Source organism: Podarcis gaigeae, assembly GCF_964106915.1.
Source record: "Podarcis gaigeae genome assembly, chromosome: 1".
Classification (NCBI taxonomy): domain Eukaryota; kingdom Metazoa; phylum Chordata; class Lepidosauria; order Squamata; family Lacertidae; genus Podarcis; species Podarcis gaigeae.
In genome coordinates, this window is record NC_139678.1 from 73,057,877 (window position 1) to 73,083,289 (window position 25,413).

General features: G+C 41.1%; 2 protein-coding genes across 2 annotated transcripts; one reads left to right on the forward strand and one right to left on the reverse strand.

The window, feature by feature from the left end:
* Positions 1–1,881: 1,881 nt before the first annotated feature.
* SPTY2D1 (SPT2 chromatin protein domain containing 1) lies at positions 1,882–21,857 on the reverse strand. Its single transcript, XM_083709090.1, has 6 exons — positions 21,600–21,857; positions 12,133–12,247; positions 9,778–11,253; positions 7,876–8,038; positions 7,297–7,374; positions 1,882–5,367 (listed from the first exon to the last, which is right to left on the reverse strand). The coding sequence occupies exons 1-6, from the start codon at positions 21,657–21,659 to the stop codon at positions 5,271–5,273; spliced, it is 1,989 nt and encodes a 662-aa protein (XP_083565216.1). The 5' UTR covers positions 21,660–21,857; the 3' UTR covers positions 1,882–5,270.
* Positions 21,858–21,991: 134 nt separating this feature from the next.
* On the forward strand, positions 21,992–25,210 carry RMP24 (ribonuclease MRP subunit p24). Its single transcript, XM_083715871.1, has 3 exons — positions 21,992–22,211; positions 23,677–23,750; positions 24,231–25,210. The coding sequence occupies exon 3, from the start codon at positions 24,343–24,345 to the stop codon at positions 24,949–24,951; it is 609 nt and encodes a 202-aa protein (XP_083571997.1). The 5' UTR covers positions 21,992–22,211; positions 23,677–23,750; positions 24,231–24,342; the 3' UTR covers positions 24,952–25,210.
* The last annotated feature ends 203 nt before the right edge of the window (positions 25,211–25,413 follow it).

Here is a 25,413-nt window from a genome sequence, read left to right on the forward strand (position 1 = left end):
TCCCATGAAGATTTGAAGGCATTTCACAAAAATGTGAAAGTTAAATACTGTAATAGAAAGCAACAAACTTCTTAATTTTAAAGTTTAATTTTTTAAAAAAGCATGCCTATTTATTTTCTGCATTGTATAATGAACTATAGCACAATTATCCTATTCTTCCCATGTAAATAAGCCACACATATATAGCCCAGGGGTCAGCAAACTTTTTCAGCAGGGGGCCGGTCCACTGTCCCTCAGACCTTGTGGGGGGCCGGACTAGATTTTTTTTTTGGGGGGGGAATGAATTCCTATGCCCCACAAACAACCTAGAGATGTATTTTAAAGAAAAGCACACATTCTACTCATGTAAAAACACGCTGATTCCCAGACTGTCTGCAAGCCGAATTTAGAGGGCGATTGGGCCAGATCCAACCCCCAGACCTTAGTTGTCTACCCGTGATATTATAGCCTATAGACTATCAAAGCCTATAGGGAGATGGACTTAAATACTTAACTATTTCCAGAGCTTAAGGTGTTAGCAGAGAACAGTCAAGATTATTGCATCTACACCACTAGAGGTAGTGCTAATTTATATTGGGGAAAATGTTGCAGAGCCGAGTGCTTCTGTTCAGCATTTCAGACACTTCATTCAATCCACACCACCTAGACTTTGCATTCCATGCCTCCTGAGCATACTCAGTCCTCGCTGGGCAAGGGCGTTTGGTTCGTTTCCCTTTTTTTTTTGGCAAATATTGGTGTAACCTGGAACCCAAATACCCCATTATGTATAGATGGTGCCATTTTGGTACATAATATCAAATACTTGGAGAACTGGATTCATTATTACTATCTATGATTCTATGGTGATTGCGTGAGAAAAGGAAGGAGGTGTCCATGACAAAACCTTTAAGAAGTTTTCTCATTTAATGAAAACGTCATTTCATACTTGAAAATGTCATTTCAAGTCTTTTTGTTTCTCTTCAATAAAATGTGTCTATTCTGTTATCTTCTTTGGGAACATCTTGCACATCTTCCATAGTCATCCTTTGGGGTGTGAATTTCATCACCCTGATGGAAAGTCCAGAGTGTCTTTGCAGATGCCTTTTATGTTTCCTTTGTTTGCTATTCTTAGCTGGACAACTCCTCAACCTCTGAGAATTCCTGCAGACACTGTAAATGTCGTTCCTCATCTTAAAGCAATACAGTACTCGCAACACAATACATGCATCTGGCTCTTTAAAATTAGCTTTGTGGCTTAGCTACAGTTTTGTCATCACCACTTTGCTTCCCCCCCCCCCCCAAGAAATTCAACTCAGTTTTGTGCAGAAGGTATCTGGGGTAGCAGGTGGCTTTGAGTACCAAAATGAAGCTGCTAAAAGTGTGGATGAAGGGGAAGAGGCCATAGGGTCATGCCGAGGGCTTGCAAAATTATTTCACTTTAACATCTAAGATTCTTGATGGCAAGCATGGCGTGAAGTTTTTGATTTTTGTATTAACTGGGCTAAAGCCATAAAGATGAAATTCAACAGATATACACTGTGTTACAGCTCAATGGAAAACTGCTTTTTCAGTTTTTAATTTTCCACTAAGATACAATCTTATATGTTACTTAACTATAGCACAGAACTCAGTCAATATTATTCCCTAACATTAGTGACTATGACAAAGTATTCAGAAACTGCATCATCCAATTAAAACTTTTAATATTTGATCTGCTATTTAATAACTCAGCTATTTTGATATTCTGTAATATGATCTAATAAATTCCAGCAGCTTCTGCATGGCTCAGACACTTAATAACAGAGTGAAAGAGCAAACTTTAAGGATCAAAGACTATTTTGCAAGGAGTCCTGTGGAAGGAACACTGTGGTATTTTAAAGTCTACAAATTAATGCAAACCAGTGAAAAATTCAATAAAATGTTTTAATGTCTGTAATTTATTATATACATAATTCGCTTTCAGACTGCACTTCAAATGTGCAAAAGCATACACTCTGACAGCACCAGAAAAAAACAATAAGGTTAACAGTTTTTACCTGATTTGTCACATTGTGTTAAACACAATGACCTTCACAAAAAAACAGAACATGGAATCTAGAAGCATCCTCAGTTATATGCTAACACTTGATTGTAGTACTCTGACTCAACAAAATAAATAGAAACCCAACATAGTCATCACAATTAATTTACTAGTCTCTTCAAGACTGTATTTTCTTTCCAGTGTTTTGGTCTCCTGCTATATATGTAGGAATACACTTTGGGGTAATTAAATCTACAGAAAGCCAAAGCCAAATAAAAATTAGTTATGCTGGATAAAAATCAGGGGCTTATAAAAAATAAGATTTTATACATTTTGAAAGAGTTCTCCATTAAAGAATAAATCAGAGTTGTTTGCTAGGATTTTCCATGAAACTTGCTGCTCTGGCCTCTGTTAGATACTGCTGTAAAAAGTGTAAGTACAGCCTTAATAAAATACATATAAGGCAATTGCAAAATTAAGTTTTAATTAAATACAAAGTGCCCTTCAGTTTTACTTAGTAATATCAATAAATACTAACTACTGTAGTTGTGCAATACAAGACCTGGAAGGACTTTATAAAAAAACTATGCTATTTCACATGATCAAGCATCAACAAAGCATCTTTGACAGCAGAATTAACTCTTCATCCTACATTCCTGGAAATATTAATGTATGTAAAAAAAGGCACATCTTTCACTGAACAGAATCAGCAACTTAGAGTAGAGCTCAGCTAATGCAATCTATGATGTCTCTATAGAAGCCTGACACCTCCAGAAGGAAAATATTCAATTTGTTTCTTATGCTTCAGTGTTGTATATGCCTTGGAAGAAATGAATATTCTAGTTGATTAATGAACCATTAAATAACTGATATATTTATTTAAGGGGAAGAACCAAGAAAAATGATGGGAAAAACATTTTCCTGCCACACACAAATAATGCAAACAGACATGTTAATCAGCTCATCATCTCAAAAGAGAATACAATTATTCTCTAGAATGCATGATCATTCTCATGTTCAGGGCAAGTTTCTATTTTGGAAGTTCTAAAGTGATAAAGATTGGCAATATTGATTATGTTATCTTCTACAAGACAAGTAACACTGAAATGTTTCAGAATACAGTCTTGAACAGAACTTACAAGACATGGTTAAAACATGCATGTGAAAAATTAAGATTTCCGTTAAGATTTCTGGTGCTACAAATTCTTCAGCTTGCTGAGGACCGTACCTGGGCTGATGATTAAGATACTTCCTTCATTAGAATAATTATAAAATGAACAGCAGCCTGGTCATGTTTCCAACAGTCATTGCCTTGAATGAATTAAAAAGACAAATGAGAGCATTTGCCAGATTCATGTGTGAATATATTAATCACAGCAAGATGGAACGCAGACAAGTGGGGGGAAATAGCACTAGTGATAACAGTAACTTTTAAGTTAAGAGTTCCAGTTCAGCTGCATGCTAACTGTAGCAACTGTCCAATAGTTTCATTTCAGCAAACACCAGCCAACAACAAAAAGGGGTGGCTGAAGGATTTTATAAGCAAAGGTTCTTTATTTTCTTTACATTATTTCTCCTGATTAAACTCCACTTCCCATTTTGAAGGCTGAATTCATTCATTCCTGTTACTTATTACAATTTCACCTCCAATTATTCTTTAAAATGTAGTCAATCTTTGCTAGAATACCTCTCCGCTAGAACACTAATCAGGATACACTGTCCAACCATAGTTTTAGTTTTTAGAAGAATATCATATTCTTCATTATTGGCCTGACGATGCAATTTTTAGTAAGCATAATCTTTTTTTATTTATTTGACAGCATATCATAGACACCAGAGTAATAAAATACATGAAACATGACTGAAATCCCAAAGCACAGTTCTTTTAAATGGGGGGAAACATAGAACTTTTTGTAACATGCAACTACTGTGTTACTTTTGTAGTAGCTTTAAATTAGTGTGTAACCAAATGTTCAAAAACCAACAAAAATGACCTTTTGACAAACTGTTTCTTTGTGGGGAATTTATTCAGCTGCTTTATTGAACAACTGTTAAGAATAACTATAAAGATGCCTACAATGAGAAGGATGTAGATTGAATTGGTGTATATTCTGGAATAAACTAGTTGGCAATATACACCAGCAGGCTTTGGGGTTGTTATGCAATATGCACTTAATCTAGAAATGGAGACTGAAAACAATGGGGTATATTCTAAAAATATTCCTAAAATGTAGTTAAGCCAAAGTCATAGAAATTATATATCTATATAAAATGTAAGTTTGCATTTCCCAAGATAATTTTATTTTTATTTTTGGCAATGAAATCCCAGACCTACAAGGCAAACTCATCATTTGGTCCCATTTCTTATTGAAATAATTTCTAAATGATACGAAGCAGCTCAATTCTATCTTCTGCACAGCAGGATAGGAAAACATCAGGCAGTGGACTGATTCTTATCAGCTCAAGGAAGACTTCAAACACATGGGGACAGATACAGGGTTTCCCAAGGCCCCACTCTACTGAATTCAAGAAGCCAGAGAAACAACCTTATATTACTAGAACCAGCAATTTAGCTTTGCGGGGGGGGGGGGGCAGGATGAGATTTCTGTTGGTATGTATGATGCCGTTTTCTTTTCTTCATGCCAGGCACTGCTGTCTGTTTATTCCACAACAGCTACATCTAGGGGATAGGTTCAGTCTATTAGTTTGCAAAGACAATGCTCATGACCTTTCATGATAACATTGCTTTTTCAAATAATCTTCTCCAATACAGGTCAATATTGCTTTCAACATCAAGAACAGCAGCGACAATTTTTTAATCTGTGCTTTATCTGAATGGGAAGAATGATATTTAAGCATCTTGACTCAGGACACAAAGAACATTATTCCGTTTTAAAGTAAAATGAAGAATGCAGGCTGTCGTACTGGTGTGAGGGCCCACATTTTGCAAGCCAGTGCATAGTCAGTCAGTAGTCTGCTGGCATCCTTGAACTAATTTAGGCAGTAGTAACATTCATTTCCACTTTAATTCCGTCTATATTCTCAATTAGTGCATTTATTTTATAAAAAGGAAGCATTGGCAAATATTAAAAATATGAATTTGTGGGTCAAATTAAAGAACCATATTTCTATATTTCCATTTTCTACTCAAGTTTTTACCCTTTCATATGCAAAGTAAAACTAAAGCTGAAATTTGGAACAAGCAGCAGAATGGGGGGGGGGGGGAGAGAAATGGAATAATAACAAGAAAACCATAGCAATGGCAAATTGATTAACGTGTTCTCAGCTTCTTTGCCTGCTTCTTTCGTTTCAATTCCTCTTCTTCACGTCTTAGCTCTTCTAGATCTTCCTGCATTCCAAGCCTCAAGCTGCGGAATAAAGATTTAGTTACACTAAAATCTGAAGATAATTAAACCCAAAATGTAGGAGCACAAAAAATCCCTAGCCAGGAGGAAATCAACATAACCCTCTTACCATTACCCATCACTAGACAGCTTGCAGAAATCTTAGCTAGGTTTAGGATATCCCCTAGAGAAGCCATATTAGAATCTGCCTTACATTTCCAGGGATGCAACAGCACTGGAATATGCTACAATTAGACTGGAAATAGAAAAATAAAAATAAATGGCTCCCATAACATATTGAGATGGCACAAGGTTACAAGCCTACCCAATACTAAAAACATGCTATATAAAGAAAGGCTGGCTAATTGTAATTGCTGCTGCAATTGGCCTGAACAATAATGATATCCCCCAATTAAGAGTATAAATATAGAGAGTTAGAGCAGCTGAAATTTGTATTCACATGTTGCTTTGAAGATGCTACAAGGATCAATAATACCTCCAGATAATCCTATATATGACCAGACAGGAAACCAAACTGATTGCATTTATATTCTATTTTTGCACAGTACACTTCCAGAGGCTTAGGCATGTAAGCTTGTTGCAGTGAAACCACAGAACAGGGACCACCAATCTTTTTGGAGCAGTGGGCATTTTACAAATTGCAGATGAGTCCTGAGGGCACTAGTCACAAAATAGTGCACATGGACAGTGCGGTGTAACACAAAATTAGAGAGAAAACTACCCCCTACAACCTTATGCTCACTATGGGGAGCCAGCTGATTGTGGAGACCATGCAATACACACAGAATTGCTATGCAATAACAACAGAGGGCATTCCTCTGTACTAGGAAAAATATACAAGGTGGCCACATCACACTCCCCTCACAGAGAAGGTATCTGTACATTTTGCCCCATAACTTTCATTTTAGAAGAGCTAGACACTTGCTTATTTTAAATGAAAACTCAGAGTGGGGGCGGTGGTGTTCCCAGGGGCACCAACAAAAACCAATTAGTGCCAGGTTGGCAACCGCTGCCATGGACTGTTTTGCAGCAGCTTAAAGACCTGCTTGAATTAAATGTTCCATTCTTCCAATCATTCTGCCTGTGCAAGCATCCCAGCTTGCCAGATGGAACAATACCCCCCATTCTGTTCTAGGGGTTCTTCTGACCCTTCCCCAGAGCCAATTTTGAGAGGCCTGTGGGGAGAAGCAGGGGAAAGCACTGTTGCACAAGCAGAGGTCCTTGTGCAGGGCTTCTGCCGACAGCTGGTTAGGTGAAAAATGTATTAAGTATTGAAATGAAATACAAGAATTACAGTCTTAGCTTCAATATATGCTAAATAAGTATGCAAAAAAACTCACAATACCAGTAATTGGTCTATATAATCATCTGTGCTTCACTGAGTAGAACATTTGTAATGGGACAAAAAAAACAACATTGTCTCCATTTGGGCCTAATACTTAAAATTGTTTTCAGGAGATTGCTGACTTTCTGAGAAAGTTACAGTCTTTGACATTCTTCCCAGGGATCATCATTCAAGCAAGCATGGATGCTGAGGCTCTATACACTAACAAAGATGAGGAAGAAGCCATCAGCAATATTATCCCAGTTGATCTCTCCACCAAGTTGGTCACATTGTCCTCACTTATTTCAAATTTATGGAGGGCTTTTGGTTTCAGGTTAACAGCACTGTGATGAAAACGTGCAGATCTCCACAGTATGCCAATATATTCATGGCTGACTTTGAATCATTTCCACAGCTTCTCTCGCCAAAAACCTCCCCTTCACTTGAGGTCACTTCACAGAGACTTCAACCATTTTGCTTACATTGCTTGCCATGGCTCACAATGATTCCAAACTCATCATTATTTGGAATGACATTAATGGACTGTTTCTTTTTGATGAATGACCAAAATCTGGACGAGTGAAGTGGATAGCTTCAACTCTGCTTACCTTTTGGCTTCCTCCTTCTGTTGCTCTTTCCAGCTGCTTTCCATGTAACGTAAGGCATAATCACTTTCGTCTTTATATCTGAGAGTAATAGGCAAAATGAAATGCAATATGTTCACTTTTGCTATAATACATAAATGCATGTGTTTCAGAACCAGAATTGTATATGCATTTAAATAAAACAGAAATATGTTTCAAGTAACCTTATAATTATATGGCTGGGCCAAGTCAGTTCCTTTCAGTGCAGGGGTGGGGACCTTTAGTCTCAGTAATCATATGGCTTTGGCAAATACTAGTAAATAAATAGGCTGCATATAGTAGTATATCAGCCCCTTTCTTGCATTTTTTGAGTACATGCACATTCATATTTTTTATCCTCGATTATAGTTGACAGAAACCACTGAGAACTTTTGCTCAAACTCTGTTTTCTTAAGGAGCTCCTGATTAATTTCAAAAGTACTCAAGCAGACTAAATTATGAAACTGTATCGGGGAAAACTTTATTTATGCACCTTACATGAATGTTATAGAGATTGTCATAACTACACAATGGTATAAAATGATGCAAAATTCTTTTTCTCACCTAGCCCGATCATAACCAAATATCTCTTTAATATGTCTAGAGATTTCTTCCTGGGACTCTCCTTCATCATCTATGAAGTCCTCCATTTCAGAATCGTATTCATCTTCATCGTCTTCATATTGCCTTTTACTAGTAATAGGTGGAAGAAATGGTCTTGGAAAACCTAAGGGGTGAAATTCAGACATGTAATACACACTTGCAAACCTGCTGCAACATTTATTTTTGTGCTGCATTGGTTCTTCACTAGCTAATACAGTCACTTCATGAGGCTTTACACGGGTTACATTCTGGGCAGCTATTGGTGTAATGCAGAGGCAGATTAACTTTCGGCCCTCCAAATGTTGCTGGACTACAAGTTCCATCATTTCTGATTGCTGGCCATGGCTGATGGGGGCTGATGTGAGTTCATCATTGTCTGAAGGCACACAAGTTAGTCATCCCTGCTACCCAGCATTTAAGTAACAAATTTGGTTGGATCACTGTAAACGGCTTGGCAAAAAGAAATGTTCTTTTCGAATGCAGAGGTGTATTGCATCAACACAACAAATCTACTCTTGGAATACAAATCTGAAATTCTCCTCATAATAAGAATACTAAATGGTGTGTGTTTACTAGGCCTTTTGCTTCAAGCATTATTGGGTAGCTTATTATGTACCAGACAGATTATTATGTACCAGACGCAAGTACACAGAGTCCAGCTGGACCAGGCTAAAGGCCCAACTGGTCCAACATCCTGTTCTCACAGATGCTTATAGAAAGTTTGCAAGCAGGACCTGAGTGAAACAGAACTCTCCTCACTTGTGATTCTCAGCAACTGGGATTCAGACTTCCAACAGTGGCGGTAGAACATCATGGCAAGCCCTATCCTCCATTAATGCTTCCAATTCACTTTTCAACATATCTAAGATGGTGGCCATCACATCTTATAGAAATGAATTTCATAGTTGAACTACCGGTATGTGCTGTATGCAGTAGTTCTCTTTTATCTGTCCTGAATCTTCCAACATTCAGGGTAGTTGAATTGCCCTGGGTTCCAGTATTATTTGGGGGGAGGGAATAATTCCCATGCAGTTTCTCTACACTAGAACACAAACTCTGCACTTAATTCCATCTGCTTGACATGTTAGGCCCAGATTTGGAAAACCAGGGCAAGGCGAAGGATGATTTGTGCTTAGCAGCAAAGCGTTATCTGTGTACATCTACAGCATTCCAGCACCGTCTCCCTCTCCAAAATGGTTGACATCGCTTCTTCATATAGTACAAGCACTGGAGTTGCAGCAAGCTAATCTAGAATAAGAGAACCTTTGTTATGGGAGAGTAAGGGCTACTGACTGCTGCAAAGATTAAGTTGAAATCCTGTCTGCCTTGGCAAAGGATTGCTCCAAGAAAAATAAAGCTCAACTCTGCCCTCCCCCAACTGGAGTGATTCCTATGCTTCGGATCAAGGGAGCTTCTTACCCTTAAATCAATCAAGGAATTAATATCAACCACAATATCTCTGTTACAGCCTTTCCTGCTCACACTGAATTTGCATGAACCTGTAGAAGCCAGAAATCACATAAATGTACCTGACGTTAACAAGATTATAAAATTTTTCGAAGGTTTCCTACACTCTACCATACGTATGTTTGTAAGGAGCAATCAAATCTGCAAAGTAGTTTGAAAAACAGTCCATGTTTTGCTTTGCTTTTTTTGCTTACAAAGTTGATAGTAGAATGAGATCCTATACAAATTCTCGGAGTACTGTACTACCACTGAACTCAATGGAACTCACATTGAACTAACATGCACTAGATTGGAAGATATGCAACTCCAAGTCCAAACAGCTACAGTGAGACAACAAATGTATGAATGAAACAGAGTACATATCAAATTAGTCATAAACTCAAACTTTAAAGATACCTTGTGGGGGGATCCTGGGTCTTTGCTGTGGAAATGGCCTCATTCCATTCATTTGTCCGCTACCTTGTCGTGGTACCAGATTTTTAGAAGAGATCGTTTCTGATACAACCGTACACTTTGGTTTCAGAGTTCCAACTGAAGTGGTGTTTGGCCGGCCTGGTCCCAATCCTGAGTTACTACCTCTTGCCGGTCCTGCATTTAGACTATTTGGCCGCCCGGGTCCTATGCTTTGACTACTTCCGGAACGCACTGGTCCTGAACTGTTGCCTGGTCTGCTAGGTCCCACACCTAAGTTACTGCCTGGCCGTACAAGTCCCGCACTTGAGCTGCTGCTTCGTTGCCCTGATCCCGAGCCGCTACCTAATCGTCCACGTCCCATGCCCGAACTACTGCCCTGTGGTCCACGTCCAACAATCAAACTGCTGCTTGGCCGACCTGGACCTGTACTCAAGCTGCTCTTTGCTCGTGGAAGAGGTCCTCCTGTGCCTGAATTGCGGCTTGCTTGCTTGGAGCTGACATTTTTAACACCTTCAGGCTGGGAAGGAGCCACACCAGATGGTTTTGTTTGGCTAGTAGTTTTTTTCAGAGCAATTTCTTTAGCAGATGGATGCCTGATAATTCCATTTGCAGCCGTTTTCAAAGTTGGGGTATGGGAGTTAGGTCCAGATTTCCCACCCCCATTAGATGCTGATTTTATTTGACTGCTGTTCGATGGGCTTTTCAAAGGGACCTTATGTGCAGGTTTTGCTTTCTCAGAAGGGTTGGGTTTGGAGGCAGATGACAACTTCAAATGCTTTTCATTTAAAGCTGGTCCCTTGGATTTCTTGTCGGTACTACTTTGAGAGGAAAGGCTTCCTTTCGGCAAGGAATGTTTGTCCGCTGAATGCTTACTGGGTTTAGCATTTATGACCTCCTTCTGTGAAAATTCCTTCTTGGAAGAATTTGATATAGTGACCTGTTTTATTTCTTTCCCAACTTTTTTCTCTTTTAGTATAACCCCCTTTTTGTGTTTCCGCTCTAAGTATTCTCGCTCTCTCAGTTCTTCCGCTGTCATGGGTCTTTCCTCTGTCTTTTTCAGAGGAACTTTTATTTCAACTGGTTCATACTGCTTCTTTTCAGCCAGCTTTAAAAGGTCCCTAAAGTTCAATGTTGGAGGTGCACTTTTGGGAGGCGCCTTTGGTTTCACTGGTGCTTTGGAAGGCTTTTCTTCATATTCTTCCAATTCATGCTCCGATTCTGTCTGATCATATTCAAACTGCTCCATTTCATCACCTGTCATGCATTCACCTCCTTCTGTGTTCCCTTCAGAACTGTTTTCACGGCCTTGCCTCTTTTTAGGCTTCTCTTCCACAGGAATGCCATTATAGCCACGGAAATTGTCCTTCGTCCGTGAAGCCATAGCTCTTGCTTTTCGGTCATGTTTCAGTTCTACACGTTTAGCGAGAAGTTCTTCTTTTCTTCTTTTTTCTTCAATGGCTGTAAAAGAAGGAAAGTTCCTATGTAAAATATTTTTTGCGCTTGAAAAATCTTGGGATAGCTTGAAAAATTGCAATGGCTAGTGTGCATTGTAAAGGTCATGCTCAGAGTTTACATTCTGACTACAAACTATCTAAGCAATCAAATAGCAGACATAGAACATAAAAGCTACCCTTGGAAATAACACAGCAGAATTTTAATTAAGAGCTCCACTTTAAACACAAGGGCGGACTGAGATCTAAAGAACTGCACAATTAATTCAGCACACCCAGGAGGCTGTGGGTTTGGGTTTCTCAGGCAGCAGCTCCCCATTGAACATGGGCAACTGTTGGCAAAACTGAGAAGGACTTTCAAAGAGCAGTTCTGTCCAGTATCTTCTGGAATTTGTCAAAAAGCCTGTTAAATAAAACATGCTTTGAAAGAACAAGGTGTCAAAACTATGCACCAGTCTCTGTGATGTTGTAGTTTCTAGCTATTGTACAAACTGAGAGGAATTCAACACTCTGATGTTCCAAACAACCCAGCAGCATTGATGGAATTCCTGCTTGCCTGATGGAATGATCTCCCCCTCTCCCTGCTCGCTGCATGCTGTACTACCCCAAGACATTGATATAGGGAAGGTGGGAAGCCTTGTTGTGCTCGCAGAAGTCCTTGCATGGGCTTCAGTAATCTGAATCCAGTTCTAAATGCAGAACAGAGGGGAGGAAATGAACCAACTTTTTAAGTTTTGCCACTGCTTCCAGAGGATTCTAGGAGCCAATACACATCCAAAAATGAGGGAACTATGGAAACAATATTCAAAAAGGAAACAGAAGACAGTTATCACCAAAAATAAGTGACAGTGGCTCTTGGGAGGAGAAAGATAATTTAAAAATATACCTTTTTTCCTTTGTTCCTCTTCTTGCCGCTTGAGGAAAGCTCTCACAGCTGCTGACTGAACACCTTTCACTTTTGGATCCTTCTTGGGAGGGCCTACTGCCAAACTGTATCTTTTCTGAAAAGAGACAAAATGTCAGAACCACACACCAATTTCTAAGGCTCTAGGTTTCTAGCTACTGTACACAACAGGTTGGGGGCTTTGGGCAATTTAACAATAAAAGCCTTTTCAGCAATTGATTTCAGTGGTGTTTAAGGTGCTTAGCACTGGCCACAACCACATGCCACAATACGTCATAAACCATCTTATCACAACATTTTGAATGACATCACCTCAGACCACTGGCTATGTTGGTTGGAGCTAATGGAAATTGAAGTATAACAATATCAGAAGAGCATAGATATAACACAATACAGGCTATATATTATTCAAAAAGCTGTCTCAGTGCTTATGCAAGTAAGAGTTTTTGTACTTAATTTGTGATTTATTTGGGGGGAGTGTTTAAACATGGTCAGATTTAATTGTAATTACTTCTTTAGCTGTATAAGAAAAAAACTGTTTTATGTTATGTTATATATATATATATATATTCCTTCCAGTAGCACCTTAGAGACCAACTAAGTTTGTTATTGGTATGAGCTTTTATGTGCATGCACACTTCTTCAGATACCAATCTTCTTTGTATTTGAAGAAGCATGCATGCACATGAAAGCTCATATCAATAACAAACCAAGTTGGTCTCTAAGGTGCTACTGGAAGGATTTTTTTATATTTTTTTCGACTACGGCAGACCAACACGACTACCTACCTGTAACTATATGTGTGTGAGAGAGTGGTATGTTTATAATTACCAATTTAGAATATATTGATTTTCCTTCTCAATGAAATAAGGAACACTGAAACAAATACTTTAATACAAGACTTTATACAACACGTAGCTTGTATGAGGTATAAAAGTCTACTGCAGCTACAAGTTCTCTCCTTCAACAACTCAGTGAACAAGCTAGACAGGCAGTAAGATTCCATTCTCTTTATTTGATAAAAGTACCAGCTTTATACAAAGACTTGTCTGCAGTGGCGAAAAGCACAGGTCAAACTCTCCTGGTGTGCTTTTTAAAACACTGATTATCCTTTTCTGAGCACCTCCAGATGGCAACTGTAGGGTTGAAAGCTGTAGCAGTATGCAAACTGCAGATGGCTGTTGTTACACAGCATTTAAGTGATAATTGAAATTGAAAACCACAAAGGCCTTTAAAAATTCATTTTGTAAAACTTGATTACACCCTCCATGCCTTGAAATATTGGTGAAAATGATTCAAAACTATGTTAGCTCCAAAATTAGCATTTATCCCCTCTTTAAAAGAGAGCAGGTGTCTTTTAAAACCCTGCCCTCTCCAAACTAAGAGTGAAACCACCACCTGGCTTTACTTTGATAGAAGTAGACAGTTGTCATAAGTACAATGAAGAAATCTCACAACCCTGACTGAGCCAGATATTGAACTATGACCCACTCCACAGAGTTGCTGTGAAGCTAAAAAATAAAATAAAATAACAAGAATGTAGTAGCCCTTTATTTGAAGATCCCAATGCTATTTCTGAAACTACAGCTTAACAAGAAGACAAAATCATGTAGAAATTCTAAATGTTATAATTCAAACTTTGAAAATACTTTCTCTTTTTATCTTATACTATCACATTGCCTTTGGCCAGATTCATTCCCTACGCTACACAGACCCTATGTGTTACTGTTGAACAATAACAAGGACTACTTTTTAAATCAAGTTAATAGGTATTTACATACTTGGGTCAGATCTTGAGTTATCTATAGCAACAACTGAGCTATCAGTGGAAGCATTACTAAGCCCAATAGTCACTTCATTTTGAAAACAGCTAATTATTGCTTAGCATGGTTTTCCCTAAGGGAGATGAACTAACAGCTCTATAATTTTAGCGAGACATGATGCAATACATTATTGTTTCTATTTCTCATATAAATGATCATGAATGTGCTTATTCACTATCTAGCAAAGAATAGTTTCAGCCTAAAATCCTTCTTAGCAGTAACATTTCAGTAACTGCTTACTACTTGATAATGGTTTTTAAAGTGTCTCAAATCTGAAATTACCTTCAGGAAAACTTAATACATACATTTTAATAGTCATGTTTACCCAGATGTAAAATAAGTAAGACTTTCAAAGTTAATGGGCTGGATCCAATGCTTCTCTTCCAATGGAAGATAATTTGAACAGAAAGATTATTTCTGCTGGAGGAACAGACTTCCTGTCAGAGGAAAGGAACCTCTGAATGCTGTTCAATGTTGCCTAGGACCGCAACCACAGGAAAGCAAATGTTAACTACCGGTAACTCTGCTAGCTTACAGGAAGAGATGAACTTCCCAAAGTCAACAATAAAGATAAAATTGTAGTAAATGCTCAAGATTTTATTAATCATTTATGAGATTTCATTCAGCACAAGCTCTTTAAGAGAAATACACTTTCAGGAATTATATTTCTAAATCAGATGTGGGGAACCTGTGGCCCTCCAGATATTCATGGAATACAATTCCTACCATCTCGAACACTGGTTATGTTGGCTGGGTCAGATAGGAGGATGAGTCCAATAACACCTGGAAAGCCACAGGTGCCCCACCCCTGTTCTGAATTGTGATTCCTTTTCATTGATTAAATCACTTTTCCCATGAAGAGATCATGATCCACACACACTGGCAATACGCATTTAATAAAACATGAACTTTACTGATAGCTTCTTCAAAACATGTAATATGTTCTCTTGAAAGCGAAAACTCCATTTACTTGTCCTATTTGGAATCTATACAGTAGTTTCTTGCTTTCATTAAATCCCTTTTAGTAGCTTAGACTCCATTTTCCTGATATATTGTAGCCTAGCAAAAGCTGCATGAACTTTTACTAACCCTTCTCATTAGGAAAAAAACTCACTTGCTTTTAGGAAGGAACAAGCAGCAGCCAGTGTCCTGACACTGAAAGAATTCAAGGAGGTCAATTGCCATAGCAATGCTGAAGGGAGACTGGCTAGGCAGAACGATTGCAATTAATATTATATCAAAATATAAGAATGGATGTATTAATCACAAAATAAATGAAAGCAGATGTTGGTGGACAGCTAAGAAATAAGGTAATTAATATAGATGGACATTGATGAATATTGTTATAATGAGAAGGTTGGGGAGGGCTCAAAGTATCTAAGAGATTTCTGACCGGTTTAGACAACAGTGGGATGTAACTATTATAGAAAGTTTTATTGCAGCCACATGATTGGCTAATAGTAATCAAATGTGTAGCACAGAAGTATATAAGAATGCTTTCTGTATCAAGTTGCAGTCATTCCTTGATTTCTAGGGGACTGTCCCCATGCCTAGTTTCACCTGAAGCCTATTTTGCATAGAACTGTAGAGTCAGAAGGGATCCTAAGGGGCATCTATTTCTTTGTTTTGTGTCAGGTTCCCAAGAAGAACACCAATTTCTCTCTTTCTCTGACAACCAACCCTTCGCACTTGCAGCTGTCCTTTCATCTAGTAAATGTTGAAATCTGTATTGTATTCAGGAGCACTTACAAGACTCAAATTTCTATTTAATCTATTTTAAATTGAAGAGCGGCCCAAACTTTCAGATTACTAAAACAGAAGGCATTGCTGAAAATGAACTATTCATAAAAGATTTATGTGAAAAGAGACCTGAAAGCATCTGTGACAGGGTTGTCAAACCTGTGACTCTCCAAGCAATGGGACTCCCCACTCCCATCAGCCTGGCTAATGATGGAAGTTGTAGCCCAACAAGACTTGAAAGGCCACAGGTTATCCACCTCTGATCTAGAAGAGCAGTCTCCAGCTAGGGGGAGGGGGGGAATGTTATGGCTAAAAAAATATAGTCACCTTATACAACCTACTTTGAAAACTGAAGGTCAAGTATAAGAATTGGAATGGTGGTTTTTTTGGTTGTATGGAGAAGTTAAAAGAAACGTTTTTTTTACATGTGTAGTAGACATGCAGGGGACGCAGGTGGCGCTGTGGGTTAAAGCCTCAGCGCCTAGGACTTGCCGATCAAAAGGTCGGCGGTTCGAATCCCTGCGGCGGGGTGCGCTCCCGCTGCTCGGTCCCAGCGCCTGCCAACCTAGCAGTTCGAAAGCACCTCCGGGTGCAAGTAGATAAATAGGGACCGCTTACCAGCGGGAAGGTAAACGGCGTTTCCGTGTGCGGCTCTGGCTCGCCAGATGCAGCTTTGTCACGCTGGCCACGTGACCCGGAAGTGTCTCTGGACAGCGCTGGCCCCTGGCCTCTTGAGTGAGATGGGCGCACAACCCCAGAGTCTGTCAAGACTGGCCCGTACGGGCAGGGGTACCTTTACCTTTACTAGTAGACATGCATATTGAACAGCTATTTGGTGCAACTGTGCTAAGGGTGTCCAGGATATATTTGCTGCCCGGCCTTTTTTCTGTATCCAGTTTTTGTCTAAGACTGCAATCCTATGAGCACTTACTTGACAGTAGGCCCCACTGATTTAAGTGGAATTTAGTTCAAAGTAAGCATGTATTGATTTGCCTGCAAGGCATTTAAAATAGAATTGCTAATACATCATCTTTCCTACGTCAGCAAAGATTATAGCTGCACACTGTTTGAGGAAACCACAGCAACCCAGGTTTGGGACATTAGAATAAATATTTCAACTGACACTATGAATGAGATACAAAGAGAAGAATGTTTTCTCGTTAGACTGAGTCTTACATGTTTTTCTGGAGAATTAAAATCAAGACATGGACTAAATAAAAAGACCTGCAATAGGCATTTAAATCATCATGCTGTCTACTCATAGAAAATATATCTTGGGCTTGATCCATCCACTGAGGATGTGGCATCACATAAAAGTCTCCAAAGGTTATAACAAAGCCCTGTTTCCTCCATCCTCCACAGCATATAATAGGGCCGTCACCATATCATAGCTGTCAACTTACAGATTTGAAAATAAGGGACCAGCAGCCTTGAAAATAAGGGACCAGCAGCCTTGAAAATAAGGAACCTGCAGCCTCAACTGTTCCAGGCTCTCCAGTTTTCCTGTCCTCCTGCAGTCTGGTCAAACTCATGCTGGTAGCTTCAAGAACACTGTCCAACCAACTTTGTAACCAGAGGTTCAACTGAATAGAATCTGAATCACATGCACCACAAGGCCTATGCAGCCTCAACTTAAGATGGCTCCCCGGCCTGGCTTTGCACTGCAAAGTTTGCAGCAGCACGTGCAACAAAATGGCATCCAGCATTCAAAAAACCCCTCAGCTTGCATTAACTAGCCACACACAAGGCATGCAAGCTCCACCCCCCAGTCGTTCTTAGACTTCTTATTGGGTGAGCAACACAGCCAAGCAACACAGTTGGAGCCTCTCTCCTCCTTGGCCGGCAGGGAGGGAGGGAGGGAGAGGAGCTGCTTCCTTTGAAATTTAAGGGACATCCTTTAAGGGACATCCATCAATAAGGGACAGCAGCGGGACATGGCGCTGGAATAAGGGACTGTCCCTTCAAATAAGGGACACTTGACAGCTATGCACCATGCCAGTCCATTAACTCCAAAATCTCTAGCCAGTCCTCTCTGTCCCACTTCACTTGACCAAGGAAGTGTGATGAAGGGACAATGGTCTGCTCCCTCTAACTCCACAGGAAGAATAGAGCTCTTATGCTCTACTCTAGGGCAGGCTCCCTTAAACAGAAGGCTGGGTGCATACCAGGGGTCTTGGGCCACTCTGAGGTTGGCCTCAGTGCCACAGCCTGTCCAGAGCCTCCTCAATTACCTGCCCAGTCTCCTATCCATGTGATAGACTTTTGATTGGGCCAATGCCTGTATCAGCAACTTCTTGCACTCGAGTGTCCAAGAAACAAGTTGAGAGAGAGAGAGAGAGAGAGAGAGAGAGAAGCGAGGCAATCCCTCCCTTCTCTGAGAGGAAAGGACCAGAGTAAGTGTTTATGGAAATTAGAAACTGAAATAAAAGATTCATTTTTATGGTAATAAATAAATGAACCAATAATAAATAAACTAGGAAAAGAAAGGAAGAGGATGAGAGAAGCTGATATAAAAGGTGTGAATATAAAAGGATCAGGAAGCTGGGATAAAAAATATTGGGAGTTTGGCATGGAGGGAATTATGTTGAGTATGAAAATAGAATTGGGGGAGGGGAATACAGCAGATGTGTAAAAACAATTTGAGAGGCATTGGTGGGGGGCTGGAAGGGAAAAATATAAATGAACAGGCCTTCTCTACTTACAGCCTCTGGATAAGCACACTTTGCCTAAAATAGGGAGGCTGAGCAAATGTATGTACAGTGGTGCCTCGCAAGACGAAATTAATTCGTTCCGCAAGTTTTTTCGTCTTGCGAGTTTTTCGTCTTGCGAAGCACGGTTTCCCATAGGAATGCATTAAAAATCAATTAATGCGTTCCTATGGAAACCGCCTTCAGACCAGGTCCGGGACAGTCTGTCCCCCGACCTCTTCTGAAGGCTGGGGGGGGGACAAGGGCTTTTCTTCCCACCCCCAGCATTTTAAAAAACCCCGGGACAGCATTTTAAAATGCTGGCGGGCGGCAGCGAAGGCTTCGCTGCCGCCCGCCAGCATTTAAAAATCGCCCCGGGACAGCGGAGGACTTCTCCGCTGTCCCGGGGCGATTTAAAAGCCCCCGGGAAGGCAGGCAGGGGGGACAAAGACTTTTGCCCCCCGCCCGCCTTCAGAAGAGGTCCTGGACCTCTTCTGAAGGCGGGCGGGGGGCAAAAGTCTTTGCTCCCCCGTGCCTGCCTTCCCGGGAGAGCGGACGACTTTTGAAGGCAGGCGGAGGGGAGCAAAGACTTTTGCCCCCCCCCCGCCCGCCTTCAGAAGAGGTCCAGGACCTCTTCTGAAGGCCGGCGGGGGGGGGGGCAAAAGTCTTTGCTCCCCCCGCCTGCCTTCAAAAGCCGTCCGGGATAGCGGGAAGCGCTTCCCTGCTATCCCGGACTGCTTTTAAAATGCTGGCGGTGGGGAGCAAAGCCTTTCGGCCCCCGCCGGCCTTCCTGGACCTCTTCTGAAGGCCGGAGGGGGGGGAAAGGCTTTGCTCCCCACCGCCAGCATTTAAAAGAGGTCCCCGGAGATTTCCCTATGGGCTTTCTTCTTGCGAAGCAAGCCCATAGGGAAATTCGTCTTGCGAAGTGCCTCAAAAAACGGAAAACCCTTTCGTCTTGCGGGTTTTTCGTCTTGCGGGGCACCACTGTACTTAGCTTGAGGAAAGCTGAGCTATGGAACTCCCTGCCACAAGGAAAATACTGTGGCAAATAATTTAGCAATTTCTGAAGGTGATTCAGATATCAGTAGAAAGTGATCTCAGTAACCGCAAGCTGATTATGTCAAACTCTGCCTCTGTCTGCCACTACTGTGTGACTGGCTCTACATCTGAACCACCATTTTGTGACTGGTGGATCTCAGGGTAATTTGAAGCCATCTCCAGAGGGCCCTGAGGATAAAAAGCCTGAGAACCTCTGACAAACAGGAAATCCTTCATGCACACTTCTACACCCATGGTGCACTGGACCAAGCTTAAGCTATTCTATTTAATGCTGCATTGAATTAATTATATGGGTAGGAGGAAAGAGAAAGAAAAAATTAAAGGCACTGTCTCTTACCAGAATTTTACCAACAGTTTCCAAAAGATCATCATGACCCAGTATTTGAGAAAAATTTGATACCAAATTTTATGATACTAAAAAAGGTGGCATAACTCTCAGGATATTCTTCCCAACATGCTTCTTCAGGAAAAGGAAGAAAGAAAATGTCAATACAGTGGTACCTCTGGTTACAAACGGAATTCGTTCTGGAGGTCCATTCTTAAGCTGAAACCATTCTTATCTGTGACTTCCGCTCACATCCTGGGGCAAAGTTCACAACCAGGAGCAACTGCTTCCAGGTTAGCGGAGCTCATAACCCGAAGCATGCGTAACCAGAAGCGTTCATAAACAGAAGTATCATTGTAAGCTCCTTTGTAACCCAACAGCTACCTACCCTTAACTAATGCTACATAATACTAATATTATGTTGCCAGTTTTTGAAGCTTTTTTTTTAATAAACTTTGCTTTATCAAATATCTTACACCTTTTACCAGAAGAACATGCAATGATCACCATGATCCTAAGAACTCTTTCATTTAGTACTTCCTTGCTAACTGTAATTCTCATACAGCCATTCAATGGTACAACAAATCTAGATATCCATTTGTATTCTGATTCTTTAAAATATCCCACATCCATAAGCCAAATTCAGGTAAGTCAGATAACTATAAAACTCACAATTTGATTATATGTGCTGTCTGCAACATTTGAGTTTCACAAATAAACTACAGCTGCTATTTTTTTAATAAGCATCCGCCTAAAGTCTAAGTAGGCATGCTTAGGCTGGCTTTTGCTGCTGTTGTTACACCCAGAGAAGCCTGCTGCACATCTTCAAAGCCCGGAGAAGCTCTTTTAAAAAGTATAAGCCAGATAAATCCCTTTAAGAATTCAACTTGGTATAAAGAGGTGTGGGATAGAGCTGTTTAATGATAAATTAACATGTGCCATTAAGGTAAGATGGGAAATATGCAGGAGAAAGGATTTTGAGGAGATATGGAGGGTGTTTGTAGAATTTGTACTGTTAAAACAGAAAGGGGTCAAACCATCGCAAGAGGTGTTGAAATTTTGGGAGGTTGGATAGCTACAATGGAATGGTCTCGGTGATGGGATGCACATTTTTATTTATGATTATTACTTTGACAAAATAATTTTAAAAAAGAAAAAGAAGTGACCCAAAAAGTTCCCTGAACCCTCACATTCTGCTTGGACATTGTACAACCTCAATGCAAACATTAGCCCTACGTTTTTAGGCCAAGCTTCGGATCAACTGGAGAACGATTTTAAGGTTAGCAACCCAGCATATGTAGAGGTAACTGAAAACCAACTTTTTGGTCTCGTTTTCTAAAGTTTTAAAGTTATTTTTTTTGCGATTAAAAAAAGAGGAAAGGGTAGGGATTTGAAGTCAAGTGTTCGCTATCCGGAAAGAAAAAGAAAAAAAGAGCAGCAGCAGCAGCAGCTTTTGAACAAAGGCATCTTTCTGTGACTCAAGCGAGAAATGCATTTGATAAAAGCATCCCCCCCCCCCCCCGCCGGTGACACCTCGCCGAACAGGCTCCTCTCGCCGGGCGCCGGCAGCTGAGCGAGCAACAGATTAGCAAGACAAAAGCAGAGCAAGTAGCGCGCACGGAAACCCCGGGAGCGAGAGAGACAGAAAGAAGAGCCCGAGAAGACTCGACTCAGAAGAAAGTCCGCTTCGGGTAGAGCAAAGAGAGAGGGACCCAGAAGGGAAGGGACGGGCCGGAGGCGGTCGCCGTCGCCTCTTCCCCGCCGCCAACCGTCCTTTCGCCTCCCTCCCTCCCCCGCGCCCCCGCCAGCCCTCACCGGCACTGCGCTCAGCCCCTGCTGCTCCGACGCCACCATCAGGATATCGCGGAACTCCATCCTGGGCTCCGTGGCCCTTTCGCCCCCGGAGAGGGGCGCCGCCGCTCAGCCTCGCTGCTGCTCCTGCCGCCCCTCGAGAGGACCTCTCCCTCCCTCCTTCCCTCGCCCAGCTGACGGAAAAAGTTCCTCACGGACGCCTCCCTCCCCCTCCTTCCCTGCCTCCCTCCTTCCTCACTTCCGGCCCCGAAGCTCCTCTTCCCACCTCTTATATCACCTCGTAATCGTCAACCAGTTTTTTTTGTTTAAATGTGCGTGAGGTCACTTCCGCCACTCCGCTCCATGCGGAAGCACGCAGGCGCTCTTCTTCTTCCGGAGAGGACGTGTTCCGACGCGCCACGTGACATGAACAGCGCAGGCAGGGGGTTGCTCGCCACGTGTCTGTGCAACAGAGCGGTGGGGTTTTCATCTTGGGTTTAAAATGCTGTGTTAGTTCGGTCCTCTGCCGGAGAAGGATTCGGGTTTTATTTTTGTTGTTTTTCTCCCGAGAGTGGTTTTTTTTTGGGGGGGGGGGAATGGAAGTACCTGCTGGGCTGGCAAGGTGAGTTTCTTTGAGTGGCCCTCTCATTTTGCATCTGTACTTCATTGATTGTTATTGCTTGGGGTGGATCCTGCTGTTTTTCTTGCATTCATTCATTCGTTCGCTGCGGCTTTTGCTTTCACCACCGCCAATCATTCCAGCTGGTAAAGTGCTACAAATTGGCTGGGGTGCGCGTGCCAAGTGTGGCGTCTGTTTGCCATGTGTACCCCATAGTGGAAGAGCCCTGGCATCTTTAGGTAGGGCTGGGAAAGACTGGTGTCTGAAACCCTGGAGAGAAGTTGATAGCTATGAGCTAGAATGCTAGATGAACCAAAGGGTTTGACTCTGATTAAGGCCACTGCCTACATTCTTGGTGTGCAGAAGTAAATCCCATTTCATTGCATGGGTTTACTTACAAAGGAGAGATCTGCAAGATTGTAGTCTTCCCAGTTGTTACAGGAATTATAAGGTCTTATATATATAGAAAAAATGTTCATAAATGTATAAGGCAAACACACATGCAGAAGTGCAGTGTCTGAAACAGCACAGGAGAGCAATCCTGAAGCCATTTTGACTCTCAAATATTGACCTGAAATATTTCGCTGCAAGGAGGAAGGAAATGGGAAAAGCTTGCCAGTTGTCTTTGGACTGTAGGGGCTTACACCTCCCTTTGCAAATACAGTCTGGCCAGTATCTGTTAAGCTGAACAAACTATCAATATACATAAGTTATGATTCAGGAACTAAAGTATTTACCATCACAAAAGAATGGCCAGGCCGTCCAGGTTAAGCAATGATTGGCCATTATCAGGCATCCTGACAGACAGGTTTTCTGCTGTAGACCCTATGATGTATGTATGATGTTTTGGGGGGTGGTCTTGAGCTATAGGGGAGCCAATTTTTAAAGTCTATATAAGAGGTTGCACACCATTGTTCGGGGTTCCTCTCCTCCCTCCCTGCGTGGGGTGAGTGGGGGACCCTGTTGCAACAGTTTAATAAAGATCATGCTTACTAGCTGCTTTGCTTCTCAGTATTCTCTGGTTGGCCTCTGTCATTTTCACCTATTGATAGAGAACCTACATAAGGACTCTATACGGGCTCTTGGATACCCCATAAGGGATAAAGGAGCAGTATTTTTCTTATAACACAGTACTCTGTACAATCAATTATTTTTTCAGCTTATTTTGGGTCAGTACAAAAATGATTTGGTTTGTGGTCATAACTTCACAACAAAGCTATTTTTCAGCACTAGTGCAGAAATGGATCGTGCCAGCATCGTTCTTGCAGCAATAGCAGTTGGCAGTAAACTTTGTAAAGGCACACAATTGTAAATTGACATTGGCATATGGAAACTTTGGTTCTGGTTAGCTTGACCTTGTTGGCAGCCTGGTCCTTGTTAAACTCATGGCCTTATGCTCACCTAAGCCAACTAGTTTATGCCACTCTTGCAAGGGCCTGTGAGACCCCTACAGAATCATCTTTTTAATCTTCTGCTGTACAGTATGACCACATCTTGATTGCAAGTGTGGGGTGACAGATGCAGAGGCAACTCCCCAGCTGAAGTTCAGACAGATAGTACCGTAAGTTGTTTTTTCTGTTGCTTCAGCCTTCATTGATCAACCCTTTTGAACAGCAAGAGAATGGGTCCCATATGATTTATTATGTATTTATTAAATGTATGGTATATTCTGGCCTTCATCTGGGGATCACAGGTGATTTAGAATTTAAAGAACATTAAAATACATAACATAAGAACAATGTGTGTTCGGCTTGACGTTGTTTAAATGTCCTCAAATAATAATTGCTTTGTCAGCCAGTCTTCATTTTGGGGAATATTCGTTTATCCTTCACAGTTAACAACACTGAAAGAGAGCAAATGGTGAAGACACTTGTGCTTGATGGCAAGTGATGACTGATCCAGAGTACCAGGGACGGGCACAACACACCAATGAAACCTAATGTGTGTTTACTCTGCAGTGGAAAATAATATTAATTGCATCTGTTAAATGGTCTTTTAACTTTTAACTCTTTAACTCTTTAACTTTGCTTCTGCAGGCAGTCACATAATTGGTGTCAGAAAGTAGGCTGCTGGAGTCCTGGCCAATTCCATCATCGCTCCCTTTGAAGCTCATCCATTTGCCACAGACATTTGGATCTGTTCAGGACAATGGGCAGGCCGCAGTACTTGGAAGATGCAGCACGGCAGCTGGCAGACACTTGCCCTGCCCAAGCACGGTTTTTACTGTGGACACTCAGCAACAGAGAAGACAAAACCCAAGATTCTGTGAACCGAGTGTGTCATTACTGTTTCCAGTTTCTCCTTCCCGGTAATGTTAGGGTACGTCTAATGCCTAAAAAGAGAGTGACTCCACAGATACAAAAACTACTTAATCGGGAAGCAAAGGGCTACAAACTCAATTTAAAACAAACAAAGCTTTTGAAGAAGTACAAGGAAGCAAAGAATGTCCTGCTGGTTACCTGCAATGCATGTGGGAAAACAACAAGGCATTCTGGGAAGAGTAGAGAAGGTTTGGGCAGAAAGGCATCAGCCGGGAAGTCTTCAAACAAAACCACACCTGTCAGCCACCATCATTCTGGATCCAACAGAGGGACACCCAATTCCAGAACATCATCTGGCCAATCAACACCTCGTTCTTCCTCCAGGACTCAGAGAAACATCAAAGACCACTTCGCACAGCTGAAAAGACTGCTTTATCTTGAAGAAAATAAGAAAAGTAATAAGGGGGACCTCAAAAACTTCTTACTATCACTTTAATTTTTTTGAAATAATTGATGTAACCTAATTGTAGCTAATTAAAGGAATGCATCACTTAAAAATAAGCCCGTTGCTACTGCATTAACTATAGTTTTTCATGGAGCAAAGTGCTATGAAACTAGAGGTGCAAAGTCTGGGGGAAAAACTTGGAAAAATAGGGGCAGGAACTGTTCCCCCCCTTCTTTCCAAAGCCTTTTTTTTTTGTAAAAAGATTATGGAATGTTTTCTTTTTGAATGATGAATAAAATGTTTAAGAAGAGCTGTTTGTATATTTACTCCCCCCACATGATTTCCAAAAACTCCTATAACAGCAAGACTTATGTGAGAATGTGTACAGTATCAGGTCATTACAGTTCTTGCAAGTCCTGAGTTGAAAACTGAGACTATAGGTCCATCTGCACCGTTGCTTAAATCAATTGGGAAGCAAAACTAATTGTTTAATTAGTTTTGTTTCCCACTTGT

Excerpts from the sequence above, each read along its gene's own strand:
- SPTY2D1 (XM_083709090.1), bottom strand. The coding sequence starts at position 21,659 with ATGGAGTTCCGCGATATCCTGATGGTGGCGTCGGAGCAGCAGGGGCTG. Across the intron at positions 11,254-12,132 it reads AGAGGAACAAAGGAAAAAAG|CCATTGAAGAAAAAAGAAGA; the intron begins GTATATTTTTAA and ends CTTCTTTTACAG. Across the intron at positions 7,375-7,875 it reads TTTGGTTATGATCGGGCTAG|ATATAAAGACGAAAGTGATT; the intron begins GTGAGAAAAAGA and ends TATTACTCTCAG.
- RMP24 (XM_083715871.1), top strand. The coding sequence starts at position 24,343 with ATGGGCAGGCCGCAGTACTTGGAAGATGCAGCACGGCAGCTGGCAGAC.